Source organism: Oncorhynchus keta, unplaced genomic scaffold (genome assembly GCF_023373465.1).
Source record: "Oncorhynchus keta strain PuntledgeMale-10-30-2019 unplaced genomic scaffold, Oket_V2 Un_contig_4287_pilon_pilon, whole genome shotgun sequence".
Lineage (NCBI taxonomy): Eukaryota > Metazoa > Chordata > Actinopteri > Salmoniformes > Salmonidae > Oncorhynchus > Oncorhynchus keta.
Window position 1 is genome coordinate 122,685 of NW_026287688.1, and position 24,897 is coordinate 147,581.

Consider the following 24,897-nt stretch of genomic DNA (forward strand, 5'->3'; position numbering starts at 1 on the left):
TCGTAAAGATGCTCAGAAGGAGAAAGTGGAGGATATAGAGATATATCATTGTTTGTTAATGTAGGAGAAAGAGGAGTGTATATACATATATATAGAACATAAAGACGCTGATGTCTTTAAACCAGCCTTATTATAGAGGGGATCAGCAGGTCCTGGATCAGCCTGATGTCTTTAAACCAGCCTTATTATAGAGGGGATCGGCAGGTCCTGGATCAGTCTGATGTCTTTAAACCAGCCTTATTATAGAGGGGATCGGCAGGTCCTGGATCAGTCTGATGTCTTTAAACCAGCCTTATTATAGAGGGGATCAGCAGGTCCTGGATCAGTCTGAGGTCTTTAAACCAGCCTTATTATAGAGGGGATCAGCAGGTCCTGGATCAGTCTGATGTCTTTAAACCAGCCTGAGGTCTTTAAACCAGCCTTATTATAGAGGGGATCGGCAGGTCCTGGATCAGCCTGATGTCTTTAAACCAGTCTGAAGTCTTTAAACCAGCCTTATTATAGAGGGGATCGGCAGGTCCTGGATCAGCCTGATGTCTTTAAACCAGCCTTATTATAGAGGGGATCAGCAGGTCCTGGATCAGTCTGAAGTCTTTAAACCAGCCTTATTATAGAGGGGATCGGCAGGTCCTGGATCAGTCTGAAGTCTTTAAACCAGCCTTATTATAGAGGGGATCGGCAGGTCCTGGATCAGTCTGATGTCTTTAAACCAGCCTTATTATAGAGGGGATCGGCAGGTCCTGGATCAGTCTGATGTCTTTAAACCAGCCTTATTATAGAGGGGATCAGCAGGTCCTGGATCAGCCTGATGTCTTTAAACCAGCCTTATTATAGAGGGGATCGGCAGGTCCTGGATCAGTCTGAAGTCTTTAAACCAGCCTGATGTCTTTAAACCAGCCTTATTATAGAGGGGATCAGCAGGTCCTGGATCAGTCTGATGTCTTTAAACCAGCCTTATTATAGAGGGGATCAGCAGGTCCTGGATCAGTCTGAAGTCTTTAAACCAGCCTTATTATAGAGGGGATCAGCAGGTCCTGGATCAGTCTGATGTCTTTAAACCAGCCTTATTATAGAGGGGATCAGCAGGTCCTGGATCAGTCTGTCTTTAAACCAGCCTTATTATAGAGGGGATCAGCAGGTCCTGGATCAGCCTGATGTCTTTAAACCAGCCTTATTATAGAGGGGATCGGCAGGTCCTGGATCAGTCTGATGTCTTTAAACCAGCCTTATTATAGAGGGGATCGGCAGGTCCTGGATCAGTCTGATGTCTTTAAACCAGCCTTATTATAGAGGGGATCAGCAGGTCCTGGATCAGTCTGATGTCTTTAAACCAGCCTTATTATAGAGGGGATCGGCAGGTCCTGGATCAGTCTGATGTCTTTAAACCAGCCTTATTATAGAGGGGATCAGCAGGTCCTGGATCAGTCTGAAGTCTTTAAACCAGCCTGATGTCTTTAAACCAGCCTTATTATAGAGGGGATCGGCAGGTCCTGGATCAGTCTGATGTCTTTAAACCAGCCTTATTATAGAGGGGATCGGGCAGGTCCTGGATCAGTCTGATGTCTTTAAACCAGCCTTATTATAGAGGGGATCGGCAGGTCCTGGATCAGCCTGATGTCTTTAAACCAGCCTTATTATAGAGGGGATCGGCAGGTCCTGGATCAGTCTGAAGTCTTTAAACCAGCCTGATGTCTTTAAACCAGCCTTATTATAGAGGGGATCGGGCAGGTCCTGGATCAGTCTGATGTCTTTAAACCAGCCTGATGTCTTTAAACCAGCCTTATTATAGAGGGGATCAGCAGGTCCTGGATCAGTCTGATGTCTTTAAACCAGCCTTATTATAGAGGGGATCGGCAGGTCCTGGATCAGCCTGATGTCTTTAAACCAGCCTTATTATAGAGGGGATCGGCAGGTCCTGGATCAGTCTAATGTCTTTAAACCAGCCTTATTATAGAGGGGATCGGCAGGTCCTGGATCAGTCTGATGTCTTTAAACCAGCCTTATTATAGAGGGGATCGGCAGGTCCTGGATCAGTCTGATGTCTTTAAACCAGCCTTATTATAGAGGGGATCGGCAGGTCCTGGATCAGTCTGATGTCTTTAAACCAGCCTTATTATAGAGGGGATCAGCAGGTCCTGGATCAGTCTGATGTCTTTAAACCAGCCTCATTATAGAGGGGATCAGCAGGTCCTGGATCAGTCTGATGTCTTTAAACCAGCCTTATTATAGAGGGGATCGGCAGGTCCTGGATCAGTCTGATGTCTTTAAACCAGCCTGATGTCTTTAAACCAGCCTTATTATAGAGGGGATCGGCAGGTCCTGGATCAGTCTGATGTCTTTAAACCAGCCTCATTATAGAGGGGATCAGCAGGTCCTGGATCAGTCTGATGTCTTTAAACCAGCCTTATTATAGAGGGGATCGGCAGGTCCTGGATCAGCCTGAAGTCTTTAAACCAGCCTTATTATAGAGGGGATCGGCAGGTCCTGGATCAGTCTGATGTCTTTAAACCAGCCTTATTATAGAGGGGATCGGCAGGTCCTGGATCAGCCTGATGTCTTTAAACCAGCCTTATTATAGAGGGGATCGGCAGGTCCTGGATCAGTCTGATGTCTTTAAACCAGCCTGATGTCTTTAAACCAGCCTTATTATAGAGGGGATCGGCAGGTCCTGGATCAGTCTGAAGTCTTTAAACCAGCCTGATGTCTTTAAACCAGCCTTATTATAGAGGGGATCGGCAGGTCCTGGATCAGTCTGATGTCTTTAAACCAGCCTTATTATAGAGGGGATCAGCAGGTCCTGGATCAGCCTGATATCTTTAAAACAGCCTTATTATAGAGGGGATCGGCAGGTCCTGGATCAGCCTGATATCTTTAAAACAGCCTTATTATAGAGGGGATCGGCAGGTCCTGGATCAGTCTGATGTCTTTAAACCAGCCTGAGGTCTTTAAACCAGCCTTATTATAGAGGGGATCGGCAGGTCCTGGATCAGTCTGATGTCTTTAAACCAGCCTGAGGTCTTTAAACCAGCCTTATTATAGAGGGGATCGGCAGGTCCTGGATCAGCCTGATGTCTTTAAACCAGCCTTATTATAGAGGGGATCAGCAGGTCCTGGATCAGTCTGATGTCTTTAAACCAGCCTTATTATAGAGGGGATCAGCAGGTCCTGGATCAGTCTGAGGTCTTTAAACCAGCCTTATTATAGAGGGGATCGGCAGGTCCTGGATCAGTCTGATGTCTTTAAACCAGCCTTATTATAGAGGGGATCAGCAGGTCCTGGATCAGTCTGATGTCTTTAAACCAGCCTTATTATAGAGGGGATCGGCAGGTCCTGGATCAGTCTGATGTCTTTAAACCAGCCTTATTATAGAGGGGATCGGCAGGTCCTGGATCAGTCTGATGTCTTTAAACCAGCCTTATTATAGAGGGGATCGGCAGGTCCTGGATCAGTCTGAAGTCTTTAAACCAGCCTTATTATAGAGGGGATCGGGCAGGTCCTGGATCAGTCTGAAGTCTTTAAACCAGCCTTATTATAGAGGGGATCAGCAGGTCCTGGATCAGTCTGATGTCTTTAAACCAGCCTTATTATAGAGGGGATCAGCAGGTCCTGGATCAGTCTGATGTCTTTAAACCAGCCTTATTATAGAGGGGATCAGCAGGTCCTGGATCAGCCTGATGTCTTTAAACCAGCCTTATTATAGAGGGGATCGGCAGGTCCTGGATCAGTCTGATGTCTTTAAACCAGCCTTATTATAGAGGGGATCGGCAGGTCCTGGATCAGCCTGATGTCTTTAAACCAGCCTTATTATAGAGGGGATCGGCAGGTCCTGGATCAGTCTGATGTCTTTAAACCAGCCTTATTATAGAGGGGATCAGCAGGTCCTGGATCAGCCTGATGTCTTTAAACCAGCCTTATTATAGAGGGGATCGGCAGGTCCTGGATCAGTCTAATGTCTTTAAACCAGCCTTATTATAGAGGGGATCAGCAGGTCCTGGATCAGTCTGATGTCTTTAAACCAGCCTTATTATAGAGGGGATCAGCAGGTCCTGGATCAGTCTGATGTCTTTAAACCAGCCTTATTATAGAGGGGATCGGCAGGTCCTGGATCAGTCTGATGTCTTTAAACCAGCCTTATTATAGAGGGGATCGGCAGGTCCTGGATCAGTCTGATGTCTTTAAACCAGCCTTATTATAGAGGGGATCGGCAGGTCCTGGATCAGTCTGAAGTCTTTAAACCAGCCTTATTATAGAGGGGATCGGCAGGTCCTGGATCAGCCTGATGTCTTTAAACCAGCCTTATTATAGAGGGGATCAGCAGGTCCTGGATCAGTCTGATGTCTTTAAACCAGCCTTATTATAGAGGGGATCGGCAGGTCCTGGATCAGTCTGATGTCTTTAAACCAGCCTTATTATAGAGGGGATCGGCAGGTCCTGGATCAGTCTGATGTCTTTAAACCAGCCTTATTATAGAGGGGATCGGCAGGTCCTGGATCAGTCTGATGTCTTTAAACCAGCCTTATTATAGAGGGGATCGGCAGGTCCTGGATCAGTCTGATGTCTTTAAACCAGCCTTATTATAGAGGGGATCGGCAGGTCCTGGATCAGTCTGATGTCTTTAAACCAGCCTTATTATAGAGGGGATCGGCAGGTCCTGGATCAGTCTGAAGTCTTTAAACCAGCCTTATTATAGAGGGGATCAGCAGGTCCTGGATCAGCCTGATATCTTTAAAACAGCCTTATTATAGAGGGGATCGGCAGGTCCTGGATCAGCCTGATGTCTTTAAACCAGCCTTATTATAGAGGGGATCAGCAGGTCCTGGATCAGTCTGATGTCTTTAAACCAGCCTTATTATAGAGGGGATCAGCAGGTCCTGGATCAGTCTGTCTTTAAACCAGCCTTATTATAGAGGGGATCGGCAGGTCCTGGATCAGTCTGAATGGAAGTGGGGGGTTAAGAAGCTCCCCTGTTCCTCGATGCGAGAGACCAGACATCACCAACACCTACAGTATCCAGCTGCTACTGATGGGACCTCACACAGGGGTCAGGGAGGGAGATGGTATTGTCTTTGGTCCCTGTGTGTGTGTGTGTGTGTGTGTGTGTGTTTCCATCACGTGCTGTAGGCCTGGTCTCCCAGTCCGATGCCTGCAGCAGCAGTGTGTGAGGTCTCGGAAGGTGTGGTGTCGTAACCCAGTCTCTTCATGTCTTTAGTCACAATGTGGAAGGAGAGGGAGACGAAACCCTGAGAACGGACCCTGGTCACTGAGACACACAGGAGGGAGAGGGAGAGAGACACACAGGAGGGAGAGGGAGAGAGACACACAGGAGGGAGAGAGAGAGACACACAGGAGGGGAGAGAGAGACACACAGGAGGGAGAGAGAGAGACACACAGGAGGGAGAGAGAGAGACACACAGGAGGGAGAGAGAGAGAGACATAGGAGGGAGAGAGACATAGGAGGGAGAGACACACAGGAGGGAGAGAGACATAGGAGGGAGAGAGAGAGACATAGGAGGGAGAGAGAGAGACACAGGAGGGAGAGAGAGAGACACAGGAGGGAGAGAGAGACACAGGAGGGAGAGAGAGAGACATATGAGGGAGAGAGACACAGGAGGGAGAGACACAGGAGGGAGAGAGAGAGACACATATGAGGGAGAGACACAGGAGGGAGAGAGACACAGGAGGGAGAGAGAGAGACACATATGAGGGAGAGACACATAAGAGGGAGAGAGAGAGACATATGAGGGAGAGAGACATATGAGGGAGAGAGAGAGACATATGAGGGAGAGAGAGAGACACATATGAGGGAGAGAGACATAGGAGGGAGAGAGAGAGAGACATATGAGGGAGAGAGAAATAGGAGGGAGAGACACACAGGAGGGTGAGACACACAGGAGGGGGAGAGACACAGGAGGGAGAGAGACACAGGAGGGAGAGACACACAGGAGGGAGAGAGAGAGATATGAGGGAGAGACGCATATGAGGGAGAGACGCATATGAGGGAGAGACACATAGGAGAGAGAGACACACAGGAGGGAGAGAGAGAGACACACAGGAGGAGAGAGAGAGACACACAGGGAGGAGAGACACACAGGAGGGAGAGAGAGAGACATAGGAGGGAGAGACACATAGGAGGGAGAGAGAGAGACATAGGAGAGAGAGACGACATAGGAGGGAGAGACACATAGGAGAGAGAGACACACAGGAGGGAGAGAGAGACACACAGGAGGGAGAGAGAGACACACAGGAGGGAGAGAGAGACACACAGGAGGGAGAGAGAGACACACAGGAGAGAGAGACACACAGGAGAGAGAGACACACAGGAGGGAGAGACACAGGAGGGAGAGACACATAGGAGGGAGAGACACACAGGAGGGAGAGACACATAGGAGGGAGAGACACACAGGAGGGAGAGAGACACACAGGAGGAGAGAGACACACAGGAGGGAGAGACACACAGGAGGGAGAGACACACAGGAGGGAGAGACACACAGGAGGGAGAGACACACAGGAGGGAGAGAGACACACAGGAGGGAGAGAGACACACAGGAGGGAGAGACACATAGGAGGGAGAGAGAGACATAGGAGGGAGAGAGAGAGACATAGGAGGGAGAGAGAGAGACATAGGAGGGAGAGAGAGACACATATGAGGGAGAGAGACATAGGAGGGAGAGACACATAGGAGAGAGAGAGAGACACAGGAGGGAGAGAGAGACACATAGGAGGGAGAGACACACATAGGAGGGAGAGACACATAGGAGGGAGAGACACATAGGAGAGAGAGAGAGACATAGGAGGAGAGAGAGACATAGGAGGGAGAGAGAGACACATATGAGGGAGAGAGACATATGAGGGAGAGAGACATAGGAGGGAGAGACACATAGGAGGGAGAGACACACACACAGGAGGGAGAGGGAGAGACACACACACAGGAGGGAGAGACACATAGGAGGGAGAGACACATAGGAGGGAGAGACACACAGGAGGGAGAGACACACAGGAGGGAGAGAGAGACACACAGGAGGGTGAAATGGAGGCACACATGGTAGTGAGAAGACACCAGGATACATTTAAAGACCCTACCAACTTTACAATGTGCTTTTTAAAAGGGATTTATGCTTCAGTCGACCTGCACAGCGTTTTAACATGAATATGATCTACGAATGTTTAGGGAAACTGAAGCAACACGTCTTTCAATGAATCCCGGCAGAAATCTACCAGAAACACAGCCTACCTTCTCTACCGCACACAGAAACACAGCCTACCTTCTCTACCACACACAGAAACACAGCCTACCTTCTCTACCGCACACAGAAACACAGCCTACCTTCTCTACACACACAGAAACACAGCCTACCTTTCTACCGCACACAGAAACACAGCCAACCTTCTCTACCGCACACAGAAACACAGCCAACCTTCTCTAACAGAAACACAGCCTACCTTCTCTACCGCACACAGAAACACAGCCAACCTTCTCTAACAGAAACACAGCCTACCTTCTCTACCACACACAGAAACACAGTCTACCTTCTCTACCAGAAACACAGCCTACCTTCTCTACCACACACAGAAACACAGCCTACCTTCTCTACCAGAAACACAGCCTACCTTCTCTACCACACACAGAAACACAGCCTACCTTCTACCAGAAACACAGCCTACCTTCTCTACCACACACAGAAACACAGCCTACCTTCTCTACCAGAAACACAGCCTACCTTCTCTACCACACACAGAAACACAGCCTACCTTCTACCACACAACACAGCCTACCTTCTCTACCGCACACAGAAACACAGCCTACCTTCTACCACACACAGAAACACAGCCTACCTTCTACCACACACAGAAACACAGCCTACCTCTCTACCGCACACAGAAACACAGCCTACCTTCTCTACCAGAAACACAGCCTACCTTCTCTACCACACACAGAAACACAGTCTACCTTCTCTACCAGAAACACAGCCCACCTTCTACCGCACACAGAAACACAGCCTACCTTCTCTACCACACACAGAAACACAGCCTACCTTCTCTACCACACACAGAAACACAGCCTACCTTCTACCACACACAGAAACACAGCCTACCTTCTCTACCACACACAGAAACACAGCCTACCTTTCTACCACACACAGAAACACAGCCTACCTTCTCTACCACACACAGAAACACAGCCTACCTTCTCTACCACACACAGAAACACAGCCTACCTTCTCTACCACACACAGAAACACAGCCTACCTTCTCTACCAGAAACACAGCCTACCTTCTCTACCAGAAACACAGCCTACCTTCTCTACCGCACACAGAAACACAGCCTACCTTCTCTACCACACAGAAACACAGCCTACCTTCTCTACCACACACAGAAACACAGCCTACCTTTCTACCCCACACAGAAACACAGCCTACCTTCTCTACCGCACACAGAAACACGGCCTACCTTCTCTACCGCACACAGAAACACAGCCTACCTTCTATACCGCACACAGAAACACAGCCTACCTTCTCTGCCACACACAGAAACACAGCCTACCTTCTCTGCCACACACAGAAACACAGCCTACCTTCTCTACCACACACAGAAACACAGCCTACCTTCTCTGCCACACACAGAAACACAGCCTACCTTCTCTGCCACACACAGAAACACAGCCTACCTTCTCTGCCACACACAGAAACACAGCCTACCTTCTCTACCACACACAGAAACACAGCCTACCTTCTCTACCACACACAGCCTACCTTCTCTGCCACACACAGAAACACAGCCTACCTTCTCTACCACACACAGAAACACAGCCTACCTTCTCTACCACACACAGAAACACAGCCTACCTTCTCTACCACACACAGAAACACAGCCTACCTTCTCTGCCCTCTCCCTGGGCCACGACTTTAGGATCGGTGAACTCTGGACGTCGCCCCAGCAGCCAACTGCAGAGACACACACACACTTAGCCCCCCAATATTAAACACACACACTTAGTCCCCCAATATTAAACACACACACTTAGTCCCCCAGTATTAAACACACACACTTAGCCCCCCAGCATTAAACACACACACTTAGCCCCCCAGTATTAAACACACACACTTAGTCCCCCAGTATTAAACACACACACTTAGTCCCCCAATATTAAACACACACACTTAGTCCCCCCAGCATTAAACACACACTTAGTCCCCCCAGCATTAAACACACACTTAGTCCCCCAATATTAAACACACACACTTAGTCCCCCAATATTAAACACACACACTTAGTCCCCCAATATTAAAACACACACTTAGTCCCCCGATATTAAACACACACTTAGTCCCCCAATATTAAACACACACACTTAGTCCCCCAACATTAAACACACACACAAAGTCCCCAGCAGTAAACACACACACTTAGTCCCCCAGTATTAAACACACACACACACTTAGCCCCCAGCATTAAACACACACACTTAGTCCCCCAGCATTAAACACACACACTTAGTCCCCCAGCATGAAACACACACACTTAGTCCCCCAGCATTAAACACACACACTTAGTCCTCCCAGCATTAAACACACACACTTAGTCCCCCAGCATTAAACACACACACTTAGTCCCCCCAGCAGTAAACACACACACTTAGTCCCCCAGCATTAAACACACACACTTAGTCCCCCAGCATTAAACACACAGACTTAGTCCCCCAGCATTAAACACACACACTTAGTCCCCCAGTAACACACACACTTAGTCCCCCAGTATTAAACACACACACACACTTAGCCCCCAGCATTAAACACACACACTTAGCCCCCCCAGCATTAAACACACACACTTAGTCCCCCAGCATTAAACACACACACTTAGTCCCCCAGCATTAAACACACACACTTAGTCCCCCAGCATTAAACACACACTTAGCCCCCAGCATTAAACACACACACTTAGCCCCCAGCATTAAAACACACACTTAGTCCCCCAGCATTAAACACACACACTTAGTCCCCCAGCATTAAACACACACACTTAGTCCCCCAGCATTAAACACACACACTTAGTCCCCCAATATTAAACACACACACTTAGTCCCCCAGCATTAAACACACACACTTAGTCCCCCAGCATTAAACACACACACTTAGTCCCCCAGCATTAAAACACACACACTTAGTCCCCCAATATTAAACACACACACTTAGCCCCCAGCATTAAAACACACACACTTAGCCCCCAGCATTAAACACACACACTTAGTCCCCCAGCATTAAACACACACACTTAGTCCCCCAGTATTAAACACACACACTTAGTCCCCCAGCATTAAACACACACACTTAGTCCCCCAGCATGAAACACACACTTAGTAAGTCCCCCAGCATTAAACACACACACTTAGTCCTCCCAGCATTAAAACACACACTTAGTCCCCCAGCATTAAACACACACACTTAGCCCCCAGCAGTAAACACACACACTTAGTCCCCCAGCATTAAACACACACACTTAGTCCCCAGCATTAAACACACAGACTTAGTCCCCCAGCATTAAACACACACACTTAGTCCCCCAGTAACACACACACTTAGTCCCCCAGTATTAAACACACACACACACTTAGCCCCCAGCATTAAACACACACACTTAGTCCCCCAGCATTAAACACACACACTTAGTCCCCCAGCATTAAACACACACACTTAGTCCCCCAGCATTAAAACACACACTTAGTCCCCCAGCATTAAACACACACTTAGCCCCCAGCATTAAACACACACACTTAGCCCCCAGCATTAAACACACACACTTAGTCCCCCCAGCATTAAACACACACACTTAGTCCCCCAGCATTAAACACACACACTTAGTCCCCCAGCATTAAACACACACACTTAGTCCCCAATATTAAACACACACACTTAGCCCCCAGCATTAAACACACACACTTAGTCCCCCAGCATTAAACACACACACTTAGCCCCCCAGCATTAAACACACACTTAGTCCCCCAGCATTAAACACACACACTTAGTCCCCCAGCATTAAACACACACACTTAGTCCCCCAGCATTAAACACACACACTTAGCCCCCAGCATTAAACACACACTTAGTCCCCCAGCATTAAACACACACACTTAGTCCCCAGCATTAAACACACACTTAGTCCCCCACCATTAAACACACACACTTAGTCCCCAGCATTAAACACACACACTTAGTCCCCCAGCATTAAACACACACTTAGCCCCCAGCATTAAACACACACTTAGTCCCCCAGCATTAAACACACACACTTAGTCCCCAGCATTAAACACACACACTTAGTCCCCCAGAAACACACACACTTAGCCCCCAGCATTAAACACACACACTTAGCCCCCAGCATTAAACACACACTTAGTCCCCCAGCATTAAACACACACACTTAGCCCCCAGCATTAAACACACACTTAGCCCCCCAGCATTAAACACACACTTAGTCCCCCAGCATTAAACACACACACTTAGTCCCCCAGCATTAAACACACACACTTAGTCCCCCAGCATAAAACACACACACTTAGTCCCCCAGCATTAAACACACACACTTAGTCCCCCCAGCATTAAACACACACACTTAGTCCCCCAGCATTAAACACACACACTTAGTCCCCCAGCAGTAAACACACACACTTAGTCCCCCAGCATTAAACACACACACTTAGTCCCCCAGCATTAAACACACACACTTAGTCCCCCCAGCATTAAACACACACACTTAGTCCCCCAGTATTAAAACACACACACACTTAGCCCCCAGCATTAAACAACACACACACTTAGCCCCCAGCATTAAACACACACACTTAGTCCCCCAGCATTAAACACACACACTTAGTCCCCCAGCATTAAACACACACACTTAGTCCCCCAGCATTAAACACACACTTAGCCCCCAGCATTAAACACACACACTTAGCCCCCCCAGCATTAAACACACACACTTAGTCCCCCAGCATTAAACACACACACTTAGTCCCCCAGCATTAAACACACACACTTAGTCCCCCAGCATTAAACACACACACTTAGTCCCCCAATATTAAACACACACACTTAGCCCCCAGCATTAAAACACACACTTAGTCCCCCAGCATTAAACACACACACTTAGCCCCCAGCATTAAAACACACACTTAGCCCCCAGCATTAAACACACACACTTAGCCCCCCAGCATTAAACACACACACTTAGTCCCCCACCATTAAAAACACACACTTAGTCCCCAGCATTAAACACACACACTTAGTCCCCCAGCATTAAACACACACACTTAGCCCCCCAGCATTAAACACACACTTAGTCCCCCAGCATTAAACACACACTTAGTCCCCCAGCATTAAACACACACACTTAGTCCCCCAGCATTAAACACACACACTTAGTCCCCAGCATTAAACACACACACTAAGCCCCCAGTAACACACACACTTAGTCCCCCCAGCATTAAACACACACACTTATTCCCCAGCATTAAACACACACTTAGTCCCCAGCATTAAACACACACACTTAGGCCCCCAGCATTAAACACACACACTTAGTCCCCCAGCATTAAAACACACACTTAGTCCCCCAGCATTAAACACACACACTTAGCCCCCAGCATTAAACACACACTTAGTCCCCAGCATTAAACACACACACTTAGTCCCCCAGCATTAAACACACAGACTTAGTCCCCCAGCATTAAACACACACACTTAGTCCCCCAGCATTAAAAACACACACACTTAGCCCCCAGCATTAAACACACACACTTAGCCCCCAGCATTAAACACACACACTTAGTCCCCCAGCATTAAACACACACACTTAGTCCCCCCAGCATTAAACAACACACACACTTAGCCCCCAGCATTAAACACACACACTTAGCCCCCCAGCATTAAACACACACACTTAGTCCCCCAGCATTAAACACACACACTTAGTCCCCCAGCATTAAACACACACACTTAGTCCCCCAGCATTAAACACACACACTTAGTCCCCAGTAACACACACACTTAGCCCCCAGCATTAAACACACACACTTAGTCCCCCAGCATTAAACACACACACTTAGCCCCCCAGCATTAAACACACACACTTAGTCCCCCAGCATTAAACACACACACTTAGTCCCCCAGCATTAAACACACACACTTAGCCCCCCAGCATTAAACACACACACTTAGTCCCCCAGCATTAAACACACACACTTAGTCCCCCAGCATTAAAAACACACACACTTAGCCCCCAGCATTAAACACACACTTAGTCCCCCAGCATTAAACACACACACTTAGTCCCCCAGCATTAAACACACACACTTAGTCCCCCAGCATTAAACACACACACTTAGTCCCCCAGCATTAAACACACACACTTAGTCCCCCAATATTAAACACACACACTTAGCCCCCAGCATTAAACACACACACTTAGCCCCCAGCATTAAACACACACTTAGTCCCCCAGCATTAAAACACACACTTAGTCCCCCAGCATTAAACACACACACTTAGTCCCCCAGCATTAAACACACACACTTAGTCCCCCAGCATTAAACACACACACTTAGCCCCCAGCATTAAACACACACTTAGTCCCCAGCATTAAACACACACACTTAGTCCCCCAGCATTAAACACACACACTTAGTCCCCCAGCAGTAAACACACACACTTAGTCCCCAGCATTAAACACACACTTAGTCCCCAGCATTAAACACACACACTTAGTCCCCCAGCATTAAACACACACACTTAGTCCCCCAGCATGAAACACACACTTAGCCCCCAGCATTAAACACACACACTTAGTCCCCCAGTATTAAAAACACACACTTAGTCCCCCAGTATTAACACACACACTTAGTCCCCCAGCATTAAACACACACACTTAGTCCCCCAGCAGTAAACACACACACTTAGCCCCCAGTAACACACACACTTAGCCCACAGTAATTAAACACACACACTTAGTCCCCCAGTAACACACACACTTAGCCCCCAGTAACACACACACTTAGTTCCCCCAGCATGAAACACACACACTTAGCCCCCAGTAAACACACACACTTAGTCCCCCAGCATGAAACACACACACTTAGTCCCCCAGCATTAAACACACACACTTAGCCCCCAGCATTAAACACACACACTTAGCCCCCCAGCATTAAACACACAGACTTAGTCCCCCAGTATTAAACACACACACTTAGCCCCCCAGCATTAAACACACACACTTAGCCCCCAGCATTAAACACACACACTTAGTCCCCCAGCATTAAAACACACACTTAGCCCCCAGCATTAAACACACACACTTAGTCCCCCAGCATTAAACACACACACTTAGTCCCCCAGCATTAAACACACACACTTAGTCCCCCAGCATTAAACACACACACTTAGCCCCCAGCATTAAACACACACACTTAGTCCCCCAGCATTAAACACACACACTTAGCCCCCCAGCATTAAACACACACACTTAGTCCCCCAGCATTAAACACACACACTTAGTCCCCAGCATTAAACACACACACTTAGTCCCCCAGCATTAAACACACACACTTAGTCCCCCAGCATTAAACACACACACTTAGTCCCCCAGCATTAAACACACACACTTAGTCCCCCAGCAGTAAACACACACACTTAGTCCCCCAGCATTAAACACACACACTTAGTCCCCCAGCAATAAACACACACACTTAGTCTCCCCAGCATGAAACACACACACTTAGCCCCCAGCATGAAACACACACACTTAGTCCCCCAGCATGAAACACACACACTTAGTCCCCCAGCATGAAACACACACACTTAGTCCCCCAGCATTAAACACACACACTTAGTCCCCCAGCATTAAACACACACACTTAGTCCCCCCAGCATTAAACACACACACTTAGTCCCCCAGCATTAAACACACACTTAGTCCCCCAGCATTAAACACACACACTTAGGCCCCCCAGTATTAAACACACACACTTAGTCCCCAGCATTAAACACACACACTTAGCCCCCAGCATTAAACACACACACTTAGCCCCCAGCATTAAACACACACACTTAGCCCCCCAGCATTAAACACACACACTTAGCCCCCAGTAACACACACACTTAGTCCCCCAGCATTAAACACACACACTTAGTCCCCCAGCATTAAACACACACACTTAGTCCCCCAGCATTAAAACACACACTTAGTCCCCCAGCATTAAACACACACACTTAGCCCCCCAGCATTAAACACACACTTAGCCCCCCAGCATTAAACACACACACTTAGTCCCCCAGCATTAAACACACACACTTAGTCCCCCAGCATTAAACACACACACTTAGTCCCCCAGCATTAACACACACACTTAGCCCCCAGCATTAAACACACACACTTAGTCCCCCAGCATTAAACACACACACTTAGCCCCCAGCATTAAACACACACACTTAGTCCCCCAGCATTAAACACACACTTAGTCCCCCAGCATTAAACACACACTTAGCCCCCAGCATTAAACACACACACTTAGTCCCCAGTAAACACACACTTAGCCCCCAGCATTAAACACACACACTCTGCCCCCAGTAACACACACACTTAGCCCCCAGCATTAAAACACACACTTAGTCCCCAGTAACACACACACTTAGCCCCCAGTAACACACACACTTAGCCCCCAGTAACACACACACTTAGCCCCCAGTAAACACACACACTTAGCCCCCAGTAACACACACACTTAGCCCCCAGTAACACACACACTTAGCCCCCAGCATTAAAACACACACTTAGTCCCCAGTAACACACACACTTAGCCCCCAGTAACACACACACTTAGCCCCCAGTAACACACACACTTAGCCCCCAGTAACACACACACTTAGTCCCCCAGTAACACACACACTTAGTCCCCCAGCATTAAACACACACACTTAGTCCCCCAGCAGTAAACACACACACTTAGTCCCCCAGCATTAAACACACACACTTAGTCCCCCAGTAACACACACACTTAGTCCCCCAGTAACACACACACTTAGTCCCCCAGTAACACACACACTTAGCCCCCAGTAAACACACACACTCATCCCCCAGCATTTAGCCCACAGTAAGACACACACTTAGCCCCCAGTAACACACACACTTAGCCCCCAGTAACACACACACTTAGCCCCCAGTAACACACACACTTAGTCCCCCAGTAACACACACACTTAGCCCCCAGTAAACACACACACTCAGCCCCCCAGCATTTAGCACACAGTAAGACACACGTTACCTTGTGAATTTCTGTAGTCTTGATGTGGATTCAGGAACAAACATTGGGATGGTTCTGGTGTGTCTGAAAACAAGAGATTACATTAGAGGAGAGATACTGACTGTCCAGGAGAGGAAGAGGAGGAGAGATACTGACTGTCCAGGAGAGGAGAGAGGAAGAGGAGGAGAGATACTGACTGTCCAGGAGAGGAAGAGGAAGAGGAGGAGAGATACTGACTGTCCAGGAGAGGAGGAGAGATACTGACTGTCCAGGAGAGGAGAGAGGAAGAGGAGGAGAGATACTGACTGTCCAGGAGAGAGGAAGAGGAGAGATAGTGACTGTCCAGGAGAGAGGAAGAGGAGAGATACTGACTGTCTAGGAGAGGAAGAGGAGGATAGATACTGACTGTCTAGGAGAGAGGAAGAGGAGAGATACTGACTGTCCAGGAGAGGAAGAGGAGGATAGATACTGACTGTCTTGGAGAGAGGAAGAGGAGAGATACTGACTGTCCAGGAGAGGAAGAGCAGGATAGATACTGACTGTCTCTGAGAGAGGAAGAGGAGAGATACTGACTGTCCAGGAGAGGAAGAGGAGGATAGATACTGACTGTCTAGGAGAGAGGAAGAGGAGAGATACTGACTGTCCAGGAGAGGAAGAGGAGGATAGATACTGACTGTCCAGGAGAGAGGAAGAGGAGAGATATTGACTGTCCAGGAGAGGAAGAGGAGGATAGATACTGACTGTCTAGGAGAGAGGAAGAGGAGAGATATTGACTGTCCAGGAGAGGAAGGAGAGATACTGACTGTCTAGGAGAGGAAGGAGAGATACTGACTGTCTAGGAGAGGAAGAGGAGAGATACTGACTGTCTAGGAGAGGAAGAGGAGAGATACTGACTGTCCAGGAGAGGAAGAGGAGGATAGATACTGACTGTCTCTGAGAGAGGAAGAGGAGAGATACTGACTGTCCAGGAGAGGAAGAGGAGGATAGATACTGACTGTCCAGGAGAGAGGAAGAGGAGAGATACTGACTGTCCAGGAGAGGAAGGAGAGATACTGACTGTCTAGGAGAGGAAGAGGAGAGATACTGACTGTCCAGGAGAGGAAGAGGAGGATAGATACTGACTGTCTCTGAGAGAGGAAGAGGAGAGATACTGACTGTCCAGGAGAGGAAGAGGAGGATAGATACTGACTGTCCAGGAGAGAGGAAGAGGAGAGATACTGACTGTCCAGGAGAGGAAGGAGAGATACTGACTGTCCAGGAGAGGAAGAGGAGGATAGATACTGACTGTCTAGGAGAGAGGAAGAGGAGAGATACTGACTGTCCAGGAGAGGAAGAGGAGGATATATACTGACTGTCCAGGAGAGGAAGAGGAGGATATATACTGACTGTCCAGGAGAGAGGAAGAGGAGAGATACTGACTGTCCAGGAGAGAGGAAGAGGAGAGATACTGACTGTCCAGGAGAGGAAGGAGAGATACTGACTGTCCAGGAGAGGAAGAGGAGGAGAGATACTGACTGTCCAGGAGAGAGGAAGAGGAGGAGAGATACTGACTGTCCAGGAGAGAGGAAGAGAGAGGAAGAGGAGGAGGAGAGATACTGACTGTCCAGGAGTGAAGAAGAGGAGAGGAAGAGATACTGACTGTCCAGGAGTGAAGAAGAGGAGAGGAAGAGGAGGAGGAGAGATACTGACTGTCCAGGAGTGAAGAAGAGGAGAGGAAGAGGAGAGATAATGACTGTCCAGGAGTGAAGGGGATGGACGAGGAAGAGGAGAGATACTGACTGTCCAGGAGTGAAGGGGATGGAGAGAGGAAGAGGAGAGATACTGACTGTCCAGGAGTGAAGGGGATGGAGAGAGGAAGAGGAGAGATACTGACTGTCCAGGAGTGAAGAAGAGGAGAGGAAGAGGAGAGATACTGACTGTCCAGGAGTGAAGGGGATGGAGAGAGGAGGAGAGATACTGACTATCCAGAGAGAGAGGAAGAGGAGAGATACTGACTGTCCAGGAGTGAAGAAGAGAGAGGAAGAGGAGAGATACTGACTGTCCAGGAGTGAAGGGGATGGAGAGAGGAGGAGAGATACTGACTATCCAGGAGAGAGGAAGAGGAGAGATACTGACTGTCCAGGAGAGGAAGAAGAGAGAGGAAGAGGAGGAGAGATACTGACTGTCCAGGAGTGAAGGGGATGGAGAGAGGAGGAGAGATACTGACTGTCCAGGAGAGGAAGAAGAGAGAGGATGAAGAGGAGGATAGATACTGACTGTCCAGGAGAGAGGAAGAGGAGAGATACTGACTGTCCAGGAGAGAGGAAGAGGAGGAGAGATACTGACTGTCCAGGAGAGAGGAAGAGGAGGAGAGATACTGACTGTCCAGGAGTGAAGAAGAGAGAGGAAGAGGAGAGATACTGACTGTCCAGGAGTGAAGAAGAGAGAGGAAGAGGAGAGATACTGACTGTCCAGGAGTGAAGAAGAGAGAGGAAGAGGAGAGATACTGACTGTCCAGGAGTGAAGGGGATGGAGAGAGGAGGAGAGATACTGACTGTCCAGGAGTGAAGAAGAGAGAGGAAGAGGAGGAGAGATACTGACTGTCCAGGAGAGGGAGAAGAGAGAGGAAGAGGAGGAGAGATACTGACTGTCCAGGAGTGAAGGGGATGGAGAGAGGAGGAGAGATACTGACTGTCCAGGAGAGGAAGAAGAGAGAGGATGAAGAGGAGGATAGATACTGACTGTCCAGGAGAGAGGAAGAGGAGAGATACTGACTGTCCAGGAGAGAGGAAGAGGAGGAGAGATACTGACTGTCCAGGAGAGAGGAAGAGGAGGAGAGATACTGACTGTCCAGGAGAGAGGAAGAGAGAGGAAGAGGAGGAGGAGAGATACTGACTGTCCAGGAGTGAAGAAGAGGAGAGGAAGAGGAGGAGGAGAGATACTGACTGTCCAGGAGTGAAGAAGAGGAGAGGAAGAGGAGAGATACTGACTGTTTCAGGAGTGAAGGGGATGGAGAGAGGAGGAGAGATACTGACTATCCAGGAGAGAGGAAGAGGAGAGATACTGACTGTCCAGGAGTGAAGAAGAGAGAGGAAGAGGAGAGATACTGACTGTCCAGGAGTGAAGGGGATGGAGAGGCAGGCTTGTTTTCGAATTGCTGTGCGTTTTGTTGCCAACCTATTTTGCTACCTGACAACTTTACGGGTTTCACTTTTTAATTACCGTTCATATATTTATTTATTTTTTCCTCAACTTTTTCACTCCGGACGCTTTATCTGGACACGATTCGTCAGGACCTCCAACAGCCGAAGCTAAGTAGTAACATTAACATGATGCCTTCTAATTGCAGCCGCTGTGCTCGCCTTACGGCGAGGATAGCTGTACTGCAAGCCCAGCTTCAGACGCAATCGTTAGGCAAGGGTAATTTCAGTGTAGGAAAGGATGAAACAGCGTCTGTGCCACCAGTAAGTACAGATAGTAGTATAAATCCCCTGGCACAGTCCCCGCAGCCGGACAACTTTCTCACGGTTTCTGGAAGGAAATGCTGTAGGAACGCTCAACCGGTGTCGCTCATTCAGCAGACAGAAACTTTCAACCGGTTCTCCCCATTAAGCAGCGGGTCGGTGTCAGAGGCCGAGTCTTCTCTGGTCTCTACTCCTCCCGTTACGGGGTCTGAGACGCCGAAGCTTCCCACCATTAGCTCTGACAAATTGAAAACTCTAGTCATTGGCGACTCCATTACCCGCAGTATTAGACTTAAAGCGAATCATCCAGCGATCATACACTGTTTACCCGGGGCAGGGCTACCGACGTTAAGGCTAATCTGAAGATGGTGCTGGCTAAAGCTAAAACTGGCGAGTGTAGAGAGTATAGAGATATTGTTATCCACGTCGGCACCAACGATGTTAGGATGAAACAGTCAGAGATCACCAAGCGCAACATAGCTTCTGCGTGCATATCAGCTAGAAAGATGTGTCGGCATCGAGTAATTGTCTCTGGCCCCCTCCCAGTTAGGGGAGTGATGAGCTCTACAGCAGAGTCTCACAACTCAATCGCTGGTTGAAAACTGTTTTCTGCCCCTCCCAAAAGATAGAATTTGTAGATAATTGGCCCTCTTTCTGGGACTCACCCACAAACAGGACCAAGCCTGACCTGCTGAGGAGTGACGGACTCCATCCTAGCTGGAGGGGTGCTCTCATCTTATCTGCCAACATAGACAGGGCTCTAACTCCTCTAGCTCCACAATGAAATAGGGTGCAGGCCAGGCAGCAGGCTATTAGCCAGCCTGCCAGCATAGTGGAGTCTGCCACTAGCATAGTCAGTGTAGTCAGCTCAGCTATCACCATTGAGACCGTGTCTGTGCCTCGACCTAGGTTGGGCAAAACTAAACATGGCGGTGTTCGCCTTAGCAATCTCACTAGGATAAAGACCACCTCCATTCCTGTCATTACTGAAAGAGATCATGATACCTCACATCTCAAAATAGGGCTACTTAATGTTAGATCCCTTACTTCAAAGGCAATTATAGTCAATGAACTAATCACTGATCATAATCTTGATGTGATTGGCCTGACTGAAACATGGCTTAAGCCTGATGAATTTACTGTGTTAAATGAGGCCTCACCTCCTGGCTACACTAGTGACCATATCCCCGTGCATCCCGCAAAGGCGGAGGTGTTGCTAACATTTACGATAGCAAATTTCAATTTACAAAAAAAAAAAATGACGTTTTCGTCTTTTGAGCTTCTAGTCATGAAATCTATGCAGCCTACTCAATCACTTTTTATAGCTACTGTTTACAGGCCTCCTGGGCCATATACAGCGTTTCTCACTGAGTTCCCTGAATTCCTATCAGACCTTGTAGTCATTGCAGATAATATTCTAATCTTTGGTGACTTTAATATTCACATGGAAAAGTCCACAGACCCACTCCAAAAGGCTTTTGGAGCCATCATCGACTCAGTGGGTTTTGTCCAACATGTCTCTGGACCCACTCACTGTCACAGTCATACGCTGGACCTAGTTTTGTCCCATGGAATAAATGTTGTGGATCTTAATGTTTTTCCTCATAATCCTGGACTATCGGACCACCATTTTATTACGTTTGCAATTGCAACAAATAATCTGCTCAGACCCCAACCAAGGAACATCAAAAGTCGTGCTATAAATTCACAGACAACACAAAGATTCCTTGATGCCCTTCCAGACTCCCTCTGCCTACCCAAGGACGCCAGAGGACAAAAATCCGTTAACCACCTAACTGAGGATCTCAATTTAACCTTGCGCAATACCCTAGATGCAGTTGCACCCCTAAAAACTAAAAAAATGTCTCATAAGAAACTAGCTCCCTGGTACACAGAAAATACCCGAGCTCTGAAGCAAGCTTCCAGAAAATTGGAACGGAAATGGCGCCACACCAAACTGGAAGTCTTCCGACTAGCTTGGAAGGACGGTACCCTGCAGTACCGAAGAGCCCTTACTGCTGCTCGATCGTCCTATTTTTCTAACTTAATTGAGGAAAATAAGAACAATCCGAAATTCCTTTTGATACTGTGGCAAAGCTAACTAAAAAGCAGCATTCCCCAAGAGAGGATGACTTTCACTTTAGCAGTGATAAATTCATGAACTTCTTTGAGGAAAAGATTATGATTATTAGAAAGCAAATTACGGACTCCTCTTTAAACCTGCGTATTCCTCCAAACCTCAGTTGTCCTGAGTCTGCACAACTCTGCCAGGACCTAGGATCAAGAGAGACGCTCAAGTGTTTTAGTACTATATCTCTTGACACAATGATGAAAATAATCATGGCCTCTAAACCTTCAAGCTGTATACTGGACCCTATTCCAACTAAACTACTGAAAGAGCTGCTTCCTGTGCTTGGCCTCCTATGTTGAACATAATAAACGGCTCTCTATCCACTGGATGTGTACCAAACTCACTAAAAGTGGCAGTAATAAAGCCTCTCTTGAAAAAAGCCAAACCTTGACCCAGAAAATATAAAAACTATCGGCCTATATCGAATCTTCCATTCCTCTCAAAGATTTTAGAGAAGGCTGTTGCGCAGCAACTCACTGCCTTCCTGAAGACAAACAATGTATACGAAATGCTTCAGTCTGGTTTTAGACCCCATCATAGCACTGAGACGGCACTTGTGAAGGTGGTAAATGACATTTTAATGGCATCGGACCGAGGCTCTGCATCTGTCCTCGTGCTCCTAGACCTTAGTGCTGCTTTTGATACCATCGATCACCACATTCTTTTGGAGAGATTGGAAACCCAAATTGGTCTACACGGACATGTTCTGGCCTGGTTTAGGTCTTATCTGTCGGAAAGATATCAGTTTGTCTCTGTGAATGGTTTGTCCTCTGACAAATCAACTGTACATTTCGGTGTTCCTCAAGGTTCTGTTTTAGGACCACTATTGTTTTCACTATATATTTTACCTCTTGGGGATGTTATTCGAAAAACATAATGTAAACTTTCACTGCTATGCGGATGACACACAGCTGTACATTTCAATGAAACATGGTGAAGCCCCAAAATTGCCCTCGCTAGAAGCATGTGTTTCAGACATAAGGAAGTGGATGGCTGCAAACTTTCTACTATTAAACTCGGACAAAACAGAGATGCTTGTTCTAGGTCCCAAGAAACAAAGAGATCTTCTGTTGAATCTGACAATTAATCTTAATGGTTGTACAGTCGTCTCAAATAAAACTGTGAAGGACCTCGGCGTTACTCTGGACCCTGATCTCTCTTTTTGAAGAACATATCAAGACCATTTCGAGGACAGCTTTTTCCATCTACGTAACATTGCAAAAATCAGAAACTTTCTGTCCAAAAATGATGCAGAAAAATTAATCCATGCTTTTGTCACTTCTAGGTTAGACTACTGCAATGCTCTATTTTCCGGCTACCCGGATAAAGCACTAAATAAACTTCAGTTAGTGCTAAATACGGCTGCTAGAATCCTGACTAGAACCAAAAAATTTGATCATATTACTCCAGTGCTAGCCTCTCTACACTGGCTTCCTGTCAAAGCAAGGGCTGATTTCAAGGTTTTACTGCTAACCTACAAAGCATTACATGGGCTTGCTCCTACCTACCTCTCTGATTTGGTCCTGCCGTACATACCTACACGTACGCTACGGTCACAAGACGCAGGCCTCCTAATTGTCCCTAGAATTTCTAAGCAAACAGCTGAGGCAGGGCTTTCTCCTATAGAGCTCCATTTTTATGGAACGGTCTGCCTACCCATGTCAGAGACGCAAACTCGGTCTCAACCTTTAAGTCTTTACTGAAGACTCATCTCTTCAGTGGGTCATATGATTGAGTGTAGTCTGGCCCAGGAGTGGGAAGGTGAACGGAAAGGCTCTGGAGCAACGAACCGCCCTTGCTGTCTCTGCCTGGCCGGTTCCCCTTTCCACTGGGATTCTCTGCCTCTAACCCTGTTACGGGGGCTGAGTCACTGGCTTGCTGGGGCTCTCTCGTGCCCGTCCCTGGGGGTGCGTCACCTGGGTGGGTTGATTCACTGTTGTGGTCGGCCTGTCTGGGTTGCCCCCCTTGGGTTGTACCGTGGCGGAGATCTTTGTGGGCTATACTCGGCCTTGTCTCAGGATGGTGAGTTGGTGGTTGAAGATATCCCTCTAGTGGTGTGGGGGCTGTGCTTTGGCAAAGTGGGTGGGGTTATATCCTTCCTGTTTGGCCCTGTCCGGGGTGTCCTCGGATGGGGCCACAGTGTCTCCTGACCCCTCCTGTCTCAGCCTCCAGTATTTATGCTGCAGTAGTTTATGTGTCGGGGGCTAGGGTCAGTTTGTTATATCTGGAGTACTTCTCCTGTCCTATTCGGTGTCCTGTGTGAATCTAAGTGTGCGTTCTCTAATTCTCTCCTTCTCTCTTTCTTTCTCTCTCTCGGAGGACCTGAGCCCTAGGACCATGCCCCAGGACTACCTGACATGATGACTCCTTGCTGCCCCAGTCCACCTGGCCATGCTGCTGCTCCAGTTTCAACTGGCCTGGGCCCTAGGACCATGTCCCAGGACTACCTGACATGAGGACTCCTTGCTGTCCCCAGTCCACCTGGCCATGCTCCTGCTCCAGTTTCAACTGTTCTGCCTTACTATTATTCAACCATGCTGGGTCATTTATGAACATTTGAACATCTTGGCCACGTTCTGTTATAATCTCCACCCGGCACAGCCAAAAGAGGACTGGCCACCCCACATATGCTCTCTCTAATTCTCTCTTTCTTTCTCTCTCTCTCGGAGGACCTGAGCCCTAGGACAGTGCCCCAGGACTACCTGACATGATGGCTCCTTGCTGTCCCCATTCCACCTGACTGCTGCTGCTCCAGTTTCAACTGTTCTGCCTTATTATTATTCGACCATGCTGGTCATTTATGAACATTTGAACATCTTGGTCATGTTCTGTTATAATCTCTACCCGGCACAGCCAGAAGAGGACTGGCCACCCCACATAGCCCGGTTCCTCTCTAGGTTTCTTCCTAGGTTTTGGCCTTTCTAGGGAGTTTTTCCTAGCCACCGTGCTTTTACACCTGCATTGTTTGCTGTTTGGGGTTTTAGGCTGGGTTTCTGTACAGCACTTTGAGATATCAGCTGATGTACGAAGG

General features: G+C 47.9%; 1 protein-coding gene and 1 long non-coding RNA gene across 43 annotated transcripts; one reads left to right on the forward strand and one right to left on the reverse strand.

The window, feature by feature from the left end:
• Positions 1-116: 116 nt before the first annotated feature.
• On the forward strand, positions 117-5,262 carry LOC127924560 (uncharacterized). Of its 42 annotated transcripts, XR_008118197.1 has the most exons (10): positions 117-682; positions 793-847; positions 1,139-1,193; positions 1,249-1,487; positions 1,729-2,316; positions 2,372-2,904; positions 3,053-3,437; positions 3,494-3,933; positions 3,989-4,703; positions 4,759-5,262. It is a non-coding gene; the product is annotated as an uncharacterized LOC127924560 (long non-coding RNA). The 42 variants fall into 42 exon arrangements; XR_008118205.1 differs by having other exon boundaries at positions 117-1,487; positions 1,729-2,132; positions 2,188-2,242; positions 2,666-2,904; XR_008118203.1 differs by having other exon boundaries at positions 117-1,487; positions 1,729-2,132; positions 2,243-2,316; positions 2,740-2,904.
• LOC127924559 (B9 domain-containing protein 1-like) lies at positions 5,109-19,397 on the reverse strand. Its single transcript, XM_052509279.1, has 4 exons — positions 19,383-19,397; positions 16,314-16,376; positions 8,876-8,943; positions 5,109-5,260 (listed from the first exon to the last, which is right to left on the reverse strand). Exons 2-4 carry the CDS (start codon positions 16,355-16,357, stop codon positions 5,109-5,111), a joined length of 264 nt encoding a protein of 87 aa, XP_052365239.1. The 5' UTR covers positions 16,358-16,376; positions 19,383-19,397.
• Positions 19,398-24,897: the final 5,500 nt, after the last annotated feature.